This window comes from Prosopis cineraria, unplaced genomic scaffold (genome assembly GCF_029017545.1).
Source record: "Prosopis cineraria cultivar Desert tree isolate PC_DT_omini unplaced genomic scaffold, ASM2901754v1 PC3, whole genome shotgun sequence".
NCBI lineage: Eukaryota > Viridiplantae > Streptophyta > Magnoliopsida > Fabales > Fabaceae > Prosopis > Prosopis cineraria.
Window position 1 is genome coordinate 6,275,142 of NW_026555334.1, and position 12,825 is coordinate 6,287,966.

Genomic DNA, 12,825 nt, shown 5'->3' on the forward strand with positions numbered 1-12,825 from the left:
AATCTATTTAATCCTAAGGAGTTATTGCATAATAAATCCGGTGTAGTGAAATAACTTTTAAGAACATTATTCTTGGACATAATTTATACTTTGATTTTACCTGCCACTGCCTACAGTAATCACTCACTAGCAAGTTTCCTAGATTAGCTGTTAATTTCTAATATGCTAAAAAGGTCAATTCCTTGTACTTAAATTGTTGATATCTCATTGACAATTAACTCGTTAGAGTTGTCAATTTCAGCATAGGAGATTGACAACTAGTGTACAAGAAATTGACAACTAATGTTTTGTAATAGACATAAGTTATATATATATATATATATATATGTAACATTTCTTCAAATCCTGCCATGACAAACTCCTCAATAATTTGCGTCCTAGCACCGAAGCTCCGTTTCGTTGGACAAGCAAGCAGGCAATGGCTCCAACAACTAACCAGTGACAGCGGCTTCAGTGGCAGTGACCATGAGGAATTTTTTTTTTTTCATTTTTTTAAAAAAATCTTTAGTAAATATACGGATGAATAATTACAACCAAACTTCATGAGACTTTATGAGTATTTGTTGGGAGAGGTTTGTATACCTATGTGGGACCAGGGACGGAACCAGGATGAGTAGGATGGGGGCCAAATTTAAATAAAAAAATTATTTTAATTTATTCTTTAATTTTTTAATATTTAGAATAAAAACTTAATTAATTTTTTTTACAATATGAAAAAACTCATAAGATAAGAATCATTTAAAATTATATCATATTCTTAAAAAATTAAAATTAAGTTATATTTAATTTATGCATATGATAGAAACACAAAAAAGAATTTATATGCTTCATGCACCGAAATCAATAGATCAATAATATATGAAAATTAAATAATAAAAATTAATTTATTAAAGTAATTACTCAATTTTTATAGTAGTAATTTATTCAAGAAATTTTTTTTAACAATCTAGTAAAAAACTAACATATTGCTGATCAATATTAAATTTCACTCTTTTTTTATTAATAAAAAATAATATTCATCATGTATCAATAATAAAAAAGTATTTTTAAGAAAAATTCAGTACACATTTTATATCTAATATTTATTTCATAAATAGATAAGAAATTAGAATAATACATATATGGAAATGGGAGAATCTGTTTGCAACTTTGCGTACAAATGTATTTGTGAGAAGGAAAGGGCGATAACCCTGTAAAATGCATGAATCTCTCTAGATGCACGTGGGCCCGCCCTCTGTGGGACCTTTGTATGATTTTCCCTTCAAAGACTTCATGCAATTTCTTGCTGGGTCGTTTCTGATGGCAACGACTGAGGCATCGTCCTCACGTCCCTCCTCTTCCCCCACAGCACAAAGTATAAGCCACACACTATCAGCAGAGCTCCAATCACACTGTACAATATTTTGAAACCCTAATCAATCATATACGTACATACCATTAATTAATTAATGTTGACGTTTTGATGCATACATACATACATATGGTACAGTTTAATTAATTAGTTTTGAATAAGATTAGTAAGAATTTGTACCTTCCTAAATAGAGTTTCTCATTCAGCGTTAAAGAAGCAGCAAGGGCCACTATCACAAGCATTAAAGGAGTGAATGCAGAAGCAAACACTGGACCTCTCATCCTCACACACCATGCCATCACAACCAACATTCCCGATGCAATAATTCCCTGCAAAATCAAACCATTTTCATAATGAATTTTACATATTATCATTGCTTTTTATATAACTGTATTATAGTATTTGATTCACAACCAAGTCAAATTCGAGTATTGTTGTTAGGTTCAAACTACTTAATTTTCTCCATGTGACCCCCTTTTTTTTTTTGCATTCACACAGCTCAAATTTTTGACCTTGTCACAGACAATTGAGTGTAACTTTTACCCAACACAACTATTGTTGGTGACTTTATATTATTTATAAATAAAATAATTGATCATGATATACCGCGATCAAAACTGCAAGAAGCCTGACATTCCAACCCAACTTCCATTGGTTCCAATCTCTTTCCATACAAAGAGCAAACACTATGGCTTGTATTGCTCCCATTGTATAAATTAAAAATGTGGTAGAGAGATGGCATGGATATTCTGCACTCATCTTAGCCTGTGCCATATATTAAACCCAAATGAGAATTTAGTTAACTGTGAATCTCACAAGAAACCACATGAATACAAATAAGTACTTGTTTTGTGGGTTTGAAAGTTAATTGATTAATAAATCAATAAATGAAATGACCTGAATAATTAGCCAGCAAGCATTGGAGAAGCAGCTTGCTATGGCACAGAGAACACCAAGCAATTCTGAGCGACCATGTCGTGTGGTCAAAACGGTGTCGTTTTGGTCATGATGTGGGTGCAAAGGATTAACGTGGAAGGACCAAATTTGAATTTCAAAGCCTTTGAAGAACGTAAGAAGCATTGCCCCACCAATCCCTATTATGGTTCCCAACACCTTTGCTTTCCCTCCTGCTGCTCCCAAGTTTAATCTTTCAAAGCTTTACACATTTAAAGATAACAAATAATTGTCAAATTAAGTGTGTGTGTGTGTGTGTGTAGCTATGCTGTTAAAATAATATAAAATAGTATAAGTAACTTTTTATGTGGCTATTATTCTACTATTTTGATGATCAGATTCTAGTATTGTTTGGGTCTAATTGATGGTAATTTTTTTATAGGACTACTTGACATGTTAGATTCAAATATATGTAAGTTACTCCCTCCATTCAAAAATATAAGGCATTTTTTGAGAGGTTGGATATTAAAAAATATTAGTTTTTCAAAGTGTAATCATTATTTTTTTTCAAAAGTGCCCCTACTGAATAAATCATTTTATATTTATTTTAGGAAGAAAGACTCTATTATATAGGGATAAATATAACATATGATGTTATTTTAAAAACAAGTAACTACTTTATTGGGGATGAAGTTCGGTTAAAAATGCCTTATATTTTTTAATGGGGAAGTACCATTTATAAGTTGTGCAAGAATCAATATATTAATTTGAATATTTCAATATATCTAATAAATTTTTTAATAACATGTACTATTCATAAGTCATGGATTTTATAGTTTATTTTTCAAAATTTGTACATTACATATGAACTAGATATAAGTGATATGAAAATATTCAAATTATAAAATATTGCAACATTTTTTTCAGATTCAATATATAACACATAATAAAACAAGTATAGTTTCCCCCTTTTATATGATGGAAGAGTTTTTGATGGAATTAGAATTAGAATTGAAAATGGAATTGAAATTGGAATAGAATTGAGTTTAAAAAGTGTGTTTGGTATGATAATGGAATCTTGATATAATTTTATCTTATATGCATTTTAAAAACATGAAAAGGCTAAAATGCCCTCTTCCAAAAAAACAAACTCATCTTTCTCTCTCCCATTGTTGCCTCCAAAGCTACCATTGATGGCCACCAAAGAACTCAACGAACAAGAAAATAAGAAGAGCATAAACAATGCAATAAAAAGGAGAAAAGCCATGACACTGTGAGCTCCTTCCTTTTCTCCTCTCGTCAACTTTCTCTCTCTATCGGTTCCTCTTTGATAGTGCACCCACTTCCCCATCCTTTATTCCATCTCTGTATCATGACTAACTTGCAAAACTAGTGACAAAGGTGAGAACTAAGAACTCAATAAGATTTTGGACCTTCTTCTTGGGGTTCGTGTGGATTGTGGTTGTCCTCCTGAGCAGTGGTGGTTATCAACATATCTAGATGAAAGGGGATATGTAGTTGTTGATGATGTTCGAGGGGAAGAAACCATATGTCACTAAAGTAAGGAGATGAAGACAAGGAAGAAGGGCAATGCTTCTACACTGAGAAGGAGATGGTTCGTAGAGGGGGAAGAAGGAAGTCATGGAGGAGGGAGAAGGGGCAAATGGAGAAAGGGAAATGAAATCGGATTTCATGATGTGTATAATGGAATTGGATTCTGCTAAATTTTCTTGAATCTAGATTCAAAGAATCATAATTATTGCATACCAAACATACATATTAACAAATTCTATTTCCAATTCCATTTCTTTCTCCATAATTCCAAGCTACCAAACAGGTTAGGTTAAAAGGACTATTTTCCAAAGAAGGAAAAGGGAAATGAGTGAGTCCTCATAGGAGCTTCTCTCTCACACCCACACACAATACAATCACATCTCATTACACGTAATAAAGCATTTCAAGATACATATTTAGTTGGAATTTATATGATCATTAATACCTGACTTCAGCATAGCTTTATCAAAAGCAAAATTATATTATTGAGGATGCTAACATTAACAAAATAAAGATAGTTTATTAGTTAAATGGATAATTAAAAGAGTAAAAGAGTAATTTGACTTTTTCATCCAGCAGGTACACTTTATTTCAATAAAGTCCCATTATAACTCTGTAGCCACATGTAAGTTGTTGATACATAAATAAATATAATACACTAAAATAAATGACTTTTGGCAACAACTTCTAAAAGTCAATATTTAGAGGCGACATTGTGTTGCAACTAAAAGTTGCCATCAAAGGTAGATTTCTAGCAGTAACTTTTAAAAGTCATAGATGAAGGCTTTCTTTTAGCATTAACTTTTAATTATCACAGCTAAAAACCACTTTTAACAGCAATAGTTTGTCACCACCAAAATTTTTTTATAAAAAAATAATTATATAATTACCTTTAGCAGTGACAATTTCACTATCAAAAGTATTTTCATAATAAATAATTAAAAAATTAAAAATAATTTATACAAAAACTTTTATTGGTAATAGTTCATCATTGCCTTTCATAAAAGATTTTTAAAAATAAAAATAATTTATGTAATTACTTTTAGCAGTATTTTCATAAAAAATAATTAAAAATTAAAAATAATTTATATAATCACCTTTAATGTCATCAAAGCCAAAAGTATTTCATAAAAAAATAATTTATGCAATTATCTTTAACAAAAGCATTTTCATAAGAATTAATTAAAAATAAAAAAATATGTAATTACTTTAAGTATTTTCATAAAAAATTAAAATAATTTATATAATTATTTTTACTGGTGACATATTGTTGCCACCAAAAGTATTTTCTTAAAAATTAATTAAAAAAATAATTTATGTAGTTACTATTGCAACCAAAAATATTTTCATGAAAAATAATTTATGTAATTATTTTTTATGGTGACAAACTATTACGGCTAAAGTATTTTTATAAAAAATAATTAAAAAATTAAAAATAATTTATGTAATATTATTTTTAATGGTGACAGGCCATCGCCACCAAAAGTATTTTCATAAAAGTATTAAAAAATATTTTTATAAAAATTAATTTATATAATTACTTCTAGTGGCAAAATTTGTTGCCACTAAAGGTATTTATACATAGAAAAAGAAATAAATTATATATAAGATCAATAATGATTATTTTCAAATATAATGATCTTATTAAGCCAGTATTTTAATAATGATTTATTTTAATAATTACATTTAAAAAATTTTCTTATGGATTATTTTTTAATAATGATCTTATTAAGCTAGTATACATAATCAAACTAAGTTATATATAAATTATAAATAATTATTTTTTTATAATTTTTATGAATTATTTAAAAAATTAAATTATAATTAGGCTAAGTTCTACATAAATACTTACTTACTCTTATATATATTATATATATATATATATATATACACATACATCAATAGCATTGGAATGTTAAAGTTGTATAGATATTGTAAGAACAAATGGCGTTGCAAACTACTTGACACATTGAGCACTTGATGCTTGACTTGATATGTACATGTGTCTACTCTGTCTATTAAACTCTACTTTCACTATCATAAGATTATTTAAATAAGGCGCTCCATATTTGATAATTATTTAAAATAAGAAACAAATAAAATAGGTAAAAAATATTTGATGGTTTTTAACTGTTGAGTAAAGTTGGTTGTAATATATGTTTCACTAGTATTTGATAATTAAAAACTGTCAAGTATTAACAAAAAGAAGCGTCAAGTATAGGAGTATTTTGTAGTAGTGTTTCCTCATCCGGTTCTTATTTTCAAATTACTCAAATTATTTAATTTTTTAATGTTAAATTTTTTGGAATTATTATTGGATAAGAATTGCAAACTTGATTGTTTAATTTATGTTAATATTTAAATTATGGATAAAATTATGTACAAACTTATTAAAGTTTATTTATTTTAAATTGTAAATTTATTAGAAAGTATTTCTATTATCTTGATATTGACTATGTTAAAGAAACTTTAATAAAAGTCCCAATTAATATAGATCGAGTCAAGACAAGATTCTTTCTATTTAAATTATGAAATATCCATTTACATTTTTAATTTTGATTTTTTTTTGTTTAGCATCTACTTTTAGTTTATCACATACCCACTCATTTTTTATCTAAAATATAATAAAGAATAATTAATCAAAATGACTACTAACAAAATTTATATATTTAAAATAAATTTTTTATTAAAATATTTTTAAGATAATTGAAAAACTGTAGAGAAAATTTATTTTTAATAAAAGAATGAGAAGAATTTAACTTTGGAAAACATAAAATTTTAATCATTTAATTATTAATTTTGGAGAAAAATATGGAAAAAATTAAAATATACTCCCTCCGTTCAAAAATATAAGGCATTTTTAATTGAATCTTACCTCTTAATAACGTAGTTATCTACTTTCCAACTAACTCTATCTTTTCATATTTACCCCTATTAAACACCATACAATAAATATAAAGTCATTATCAATAGGGGCACTTTTGAAAAAAAAAGTAATAATTATATCTCAAAAGACTAAAAGTGCCTTACATTTTTTAACATCCAACTCAAAAAATATTTTACATTTTTTAACGGAGGGAGTATATATTATTGTTAACATAAACTAATATAATACATACTTATAAATTAATTATATACTTAATTATTTTCATTTAAAAATAAAAAAAAATTTAAAAATTAGTTAAAATGTTTATAAGGAAATTATTTAATATTTAAAAATTATTTCATTTTAAGCTCATTTTCCTAACAAAATTAATGTTTGCTACAAAAAAATAATATTTTATTAAAAATATAATACACACACACACACACATTCATATAAATTATTTTACCATATTAATAATGAAAATAAAATAATATATATATATATGTATATATTTCTAATAATATATTATTTGACATGTATGTATGTAGTTAATTAATTTATATTTAATTTCATATATAATAACTACAAGCGCATTTTAGTTTAATTGACAAAAAAAGAAGACTTAAGGTTTAGGAGGTAAAGATCATGAGCTCAAATCCTAGCTTGGACATATTTCACAATGAATATGTGACAAGGCATGTGGTGGCGACGTGGCGTGACATAACACAAATTGTCAAGTGATGTGGCATAACGTAGGTGTGTAGCACAAAGTATCAATTGATGTGACATGAGGAGGTGTTTTTATTTTTTTTTAAAAAAAGACATTCGACAGTAACTTTTTGTCCTTAAAGGGTCATCACTAAAAGTCTGGTCGTTAATGATTTTTGCCAACGATAAACATAGTTGCCGCCAAAAGTATACCTTTAGAGGTAAATTTTTAGTGGCAAAATATTTTTGGTAACAACTATATTTGTTACTGCCAAAAACCATTACCAACCAAATTTTTGGTAACAACCTTCTGGTCATGAAAAGTCACCACCAAAAGTCCTTTTTTTTTTTGTAGCATATACTATTAAATTACATGCATCACTTTAGTTTCCACCAAGACGTGACTTGATAGCACATCTTCGTTGAATGAACATGTATTGTACTAAACATGTTAGTTAACTTATTCAGGACAAAAATATTACCATGGGTTAATTAGATATAAAATTTACTTAATATATTAAAAATATAAAATGGAGATAGATAGTATACCCGCAAGAGATAGCCAATATGAAAGTGATGACTGGAATAAGGTTGTAAATAGCAGAAACAAACGTTGCGGATGTCAAAGCTAGAGCCTCGAAGTAAATGTTTTGAAATAAACTCCCCCTGAAATATAATTAAAAAAATACACATAAATTATACTAATTTCAGACAATACAAAAGAAAAATAGGATTGGATCAACCGGCGCTCAAGCGCTCTCATAGGGTCAAATTTTGCATGTGTGTCCTACCTCTATATTTTAAAGCGTTTTCTCAAATAAGCACTCTAATAAATCTAAAATTAATTAGTGAAATCTTGAAATACTGAATAACCGATTTGATCATAAAAGAGAAGGCTTATATCCTTCATTTTTTTTAGTGCTTATCCCTAGAATATCCAAAAGGAAAACTAGGAAATGCAAAGGGTAGAAGGATATACCCAAATAAGCCACAAAGAAATGCCATGAAAAGAACTCTCTGAGTGATCTTCGGTCTCTTGTTCCTGTAAAACATATGAAGAACAAAAAGAACCATTATTTTTTGGCCACCATGTTAATCATAGTCGCAATTGAAAATGAAGAAGAAGAAGATTGAATGAGACCTTTCAAAGACAAGAGCGAGAGGAAGAGTAGAAACAGATGCGAAGAGAAGGCGATAGGCAGTAGCGATCCTCATGCTCATTCCATCATTAGCGGCGAGCTTGTACAACACATTCACTGATGCAAATGCTATCTGCACCATCACCATTAAAACCACTGGTTTTAACCCATTCATCATCTTACGTAAATCCTCCATGGTTGATCCTCACACTACTCTCTCTCTCTCTCTCTCTCTGCGCGTGCTTGCGCTTTCAAGTATATATATGAGTTTCTAAGTTAGAGAGGGAATGATATAAATATATATAGTGTGAGAGAGGTATGCTTTGCGGGGTTGTTGTGTGGATGGTGAAGCATTGCAAAGGTCGTGTGTATTTATTGAGTTCTTATAGGTTGAGTGTCATGAGTCTCACATCAGAGAGCCTCATAAGTGGTGTGAAATTTATAAATGTGAGGGGCTCTTCCACCTAACAAGCTAGTCTGTTGGGTGATGGTGCTATTGTAACATCCCAAAAATTAACCTAAGGTTAATTAAGTTAATTTAGAGCAAATGAGTAATTTTGGAGGAATATTTAGATATAAATATTTTTAATTAAAAGATTATTATTGGATTTAATTTAGATTAAAATCCTAAGTTATGATCTTATAGTAAATAGAAATAGTAATGATAATATTATTGAAAAAAAAAGAAAGAAAGAAGAAGGAAAAGGAACATAAAATAAATTGAAAATTAAAGGGGGGAGAGAAGTAATTTTGCTTTGGGTGTTGAGGTGTAAATAATGCCAAAAAAAGAGAGAAAAGGTGGGGGCGGAAACCGTGTGTGTGTATTGAAGAAAACGAAAAGAGAGAGAGAGGCGTGATTTTTTGTGGGACCCCATGATTTTTTTAAAAGCCAACAAGCCTTTTGGCTTTTCATTCTCTCTTCCTTTTTGTTTCTGCTTCCGCACAGAGAGAGCGTGCACGCTATACGGTAGGAGCTGATTTAGAAGGTGATGCTTCATAATAGGATACTTCAGATGAGATTTTAAGTATTTTAAGATTAGGTAAGTGTTCTAAATATTTTCTTAGTCATTTTTTTCCCTAAGACTGCAGATTCTGAGATTTTGGAAAAATTTAGGTTTTGAAAGAGGGATGAATTTTTGATGAGAAAATCTGGCTGTTGAGGTTATTGGTAGTGTAATAAATATTCTAGAGTATTATTTTATTGATAGAATTGAAACTTGAGACATTTGAGTTTATCCATAGATCCCTATGGATAGATTTTTGGTTAAATCCAAAAATATAAATTGATTTGTTGATATTTAGATGATTGTTTGAGATAAAGATAAATTATTATGGTTATAGAATAATGATTCTAGGCTTGAAATCAAGTTTGCAATTTTTGGATATTTTTATGTGCGAATTTTTAGAATAAAAGGGAAATTTTGATATTAAAAAATTATTTGAATGAAATTATTGTGAAGGAGACTATTGAACCAAGTAGATAGGTTCAAATACATGAAATTAAATTTCAGAACTCAAGAGGCTAAGACTAAGGTCTTAAAAAAATAAAATAAAATAAAATAAATACTTAGGTGTTAGAGTATGAGTGAAAATTGTATTAATAATATTATTGACATATTGGGATATGATCAATTGTAGATTAATTTTCTTTTGACACCATTCAACCTTTTGAAAACTTTGGAAGTGTTGTAATTTGAGGGGTAACCTTTGACCTCTCAAAGGTTGAGGTAATTGAGGGAAATCTATTTTATGCATTTGTATGTTACTTAATTAATTATGTTGGTGAAATAAAATAATATATATATATATATATATATCTAAATTTTGAAATGATTGTTTGTAATGCATGTGGCTTTGTTGAGACTCTATGACTTGTGACCAAGTTAATTGTGACTTGGTATGAGTAATGAGATTATGGTTGATATGATGTGTACATTCTTGGTTATAAGTTGTGGATTATGCACAGTGATGAATTGTATATTAGTATGTTGAGTTTTATATGATCAATGTGGTTTTATGTGATAATATAAAAATTGATGCAATAGGCATGATTGAAATATAATGATTCTTGATGTTTGTTGAGCAAGAAATTGATGAGCATGTGGGATAATTGTGAATTATATATATAAATTTTTGAAATGCATTTTCTCATGATCATGATCATATGGTGGGAATTTGCCTTAGTGAAGGAGTTAGTGGTTATGCAAAATCCATATGGTACTTAACTTATTAACCAATAATCCTAAGGGTTATAGTCACTACTTATCGTGTAAGGTACTGTAGCATTATTCCTATTAAGGGACTTGACCCTACTGGCCTACCTGGAGTTTTGGGTAGAGCTAGTTTTGGATATAACACCCTATAATGTGTGATTTGGGGGAAACCATGTTTATAAGTGAGTAAGGTAACCCTGGCTCGGTAACCCTCATGATATGATTAAGGCCTTGGGTAGTCTCACCACATGGACGATCCCTTTCGGTTGTTGGCCCACGGATTTCATGTCAGAGAAATAAGGGGGATATAAGGAAGATATTGATCATGCATATTATTACTATCATGCCATTTGAGTGATTGATGGCTATGTTGAGAATATGATTATAATTGTAAAAATGAGAACATGTAGTAATTATGCGAATAATGTATATGTGGCTATTTGTGCAAATTTTGTACTTGACTTTATTTTGAAATTATTCACATGAGTTAAATGTTAATGTGATTAACATGTTATTAATGTGATTGTTTGAATAGTCACCTTGATAAATTTATTGGCCACTTGCATTCATAATTAATTATCATCCATTTGTATAACTTAGATGTACCTTGGTTACTGAGTGGTTGTACTCACCCCTCTCTTTTAACATATTACAGGAGCTAGCTTATCTCAAAGAACAGAGGAAAGGAGCATTAGGCCAAGTGATAGTAATCACTTCTATAGGCCTTTCTTTTTTTATTTTGATATGTTTATTTAGTTTATAATATTGCCAACTAGGATAATATATTCTTGATCCACTTGCATTATGGGTTTTCTATTGGGGGAAATGTATTTTGGGCCCTAGGGAATGTGGTTTGGATGCTTGTGCTATATTAATGGGCCAAAATATTTGTGCAAGTAGAAATAGTTAATATTGCCTAATTTGAGAACTTGAATGTTATTATGGTCTCCCCTTGTATTTTTGATATCCAAGGGTGAGCAGTTGATATTAATAATATGTGAATGAAAAGGAAAATTCATGTATATGATAGGCTATTGATGAATAAATGATATATAGAGTATGATGATTAGGTAATAATCATTGTGATAAATGTAATTGAGACCTTGGCTCCCTACTGCCAGTTATGGAAGGGTTTGAGTGGCCAAGTGTTATGTTGTAAATATGTATACATGTATTATGGAGCATAGAGAGAAAATAAAAGGGAAAAAGCTTTTTCCCATGTTGATGTGTTTTCTTTATCATGCTTCCGTATATCTCTAATTGAATGATTTGAGTTCTTGGAATATTTTAAAGACTTGAGATCCCTTTATATTAAATCATTTGTGAAAATACATGTTAAGGATTTATTTAGGTTAATCTCTTATAGGATAATCCTTTTGAGTTAGTCTTGATTTATTATAGTTAGTCTATGATTAAGTTCTAATTTAGGACACCCTTTACAGCTGCCTCCTTTAGGCTTTTAGTTTCAGAAAGGGCTGCCTATTAAGGGTTCTAATTGGTTGCAACCGAGTGAAGTGTCATAGAGTGAAAGCTGCCTGGATTATAGGTTTTGGGGGGCACTCCTACCAAACTATCTTTTGGGATAGGCTTTCCTTTTGATCTTGTACTTGTTACATTGGTACTTTTATATATTGAGAGGTCAATATTACTAAAAGAGCTACCTGCAGAGTGAGCTTTCAGGGACATCGACTCTTGACGGGGTGGCATTGTCATGAGTCTCACATTAAGAAGCCTCACAAATGGTGTGAAGTTTACAAATGTGAGAGGCTTTCCTACCCAATGTATTAGTCTATTGGGTAGTGGTACCACTCCCCTTGGGTTTATAGTCTTGGAAAGGGCCTCTTATGAAGGAGTTTAAACAACAACAGCTAAATGAAGTGTCATAGAATTGGAACTGTCAGGATTATAAGTTTGGAAGGCACTTCTACTAGATTAATCTTTTGATATAGGCTCTCCTTTTAGACTTATACTCATTACATTGAGTTCAAATTAAAGGAGGAAGCTTGAATCATAGGGATCATTAATCATTGTTCATAGGTTTTGTGCACTGGTAACTACGATTAGGCAAACTCCATAGCTCAAAAATATTTATTGGTTACC

The 12,825-nt window shown here is 29.5% G+C and overlaps 1 protein-coding gene across 1 annotated transcript; it reads right to left on the reverse strand.

Moving 5' to 3' along the window:
• Positions 1-1,270: 1,270 nt before the first annotated feature.
• LOC129304756 (WAT1-related protein At1g25270-like) lies at positions 1,271-8,708 on the reverse strand. Its single transcript, XM_054944530.1, has 7 exons — positions 8,515-8,708; positions 8,353-8,415; positions 7,923-8,039; positions 2,249-2,507; positions 1,958-2,116; positions 1,532-1,680; positions 1,271-1,391 (listed from the first exon to the last, which is right to left on the reverse strand). The coding sequence occupies exons 1-7, from the start codon at positions 8,706-8,708 to the stop codon at positions 1,271-1,273; spliced, it is 1,062 nt and encodes a 353-aa protein (XP_054800505.1).
• Positions 8,709-12,825: the final 4,117 nt, after the last annotated feature.

Excerpts from the sequence above, each read along its gene's own strand:
- LOC129304756 (XM_054944530.1), bottom strand. The coding sequence starts at position 8,708 with ATGGAGGATTTACGTAAGATGATGAATGGGTTAAAACCAGTGGTTTTA. Across the intron at positions 8,040-8,352 it reads TTTCTTTGTGGCTTATTTGG|GGGGAGTTTATTTCAAAACA; the intron begins GTATATCCTTCT and ends ATTATATTTCAG. Across the intron at positions 1,681-1,957 it reads TTCTTGCAGTTTTGATCGCG|GGAATTATTGCATCGGGAAT; the intron begins GTATATCATGAT and ends TTGATTTTGCAG.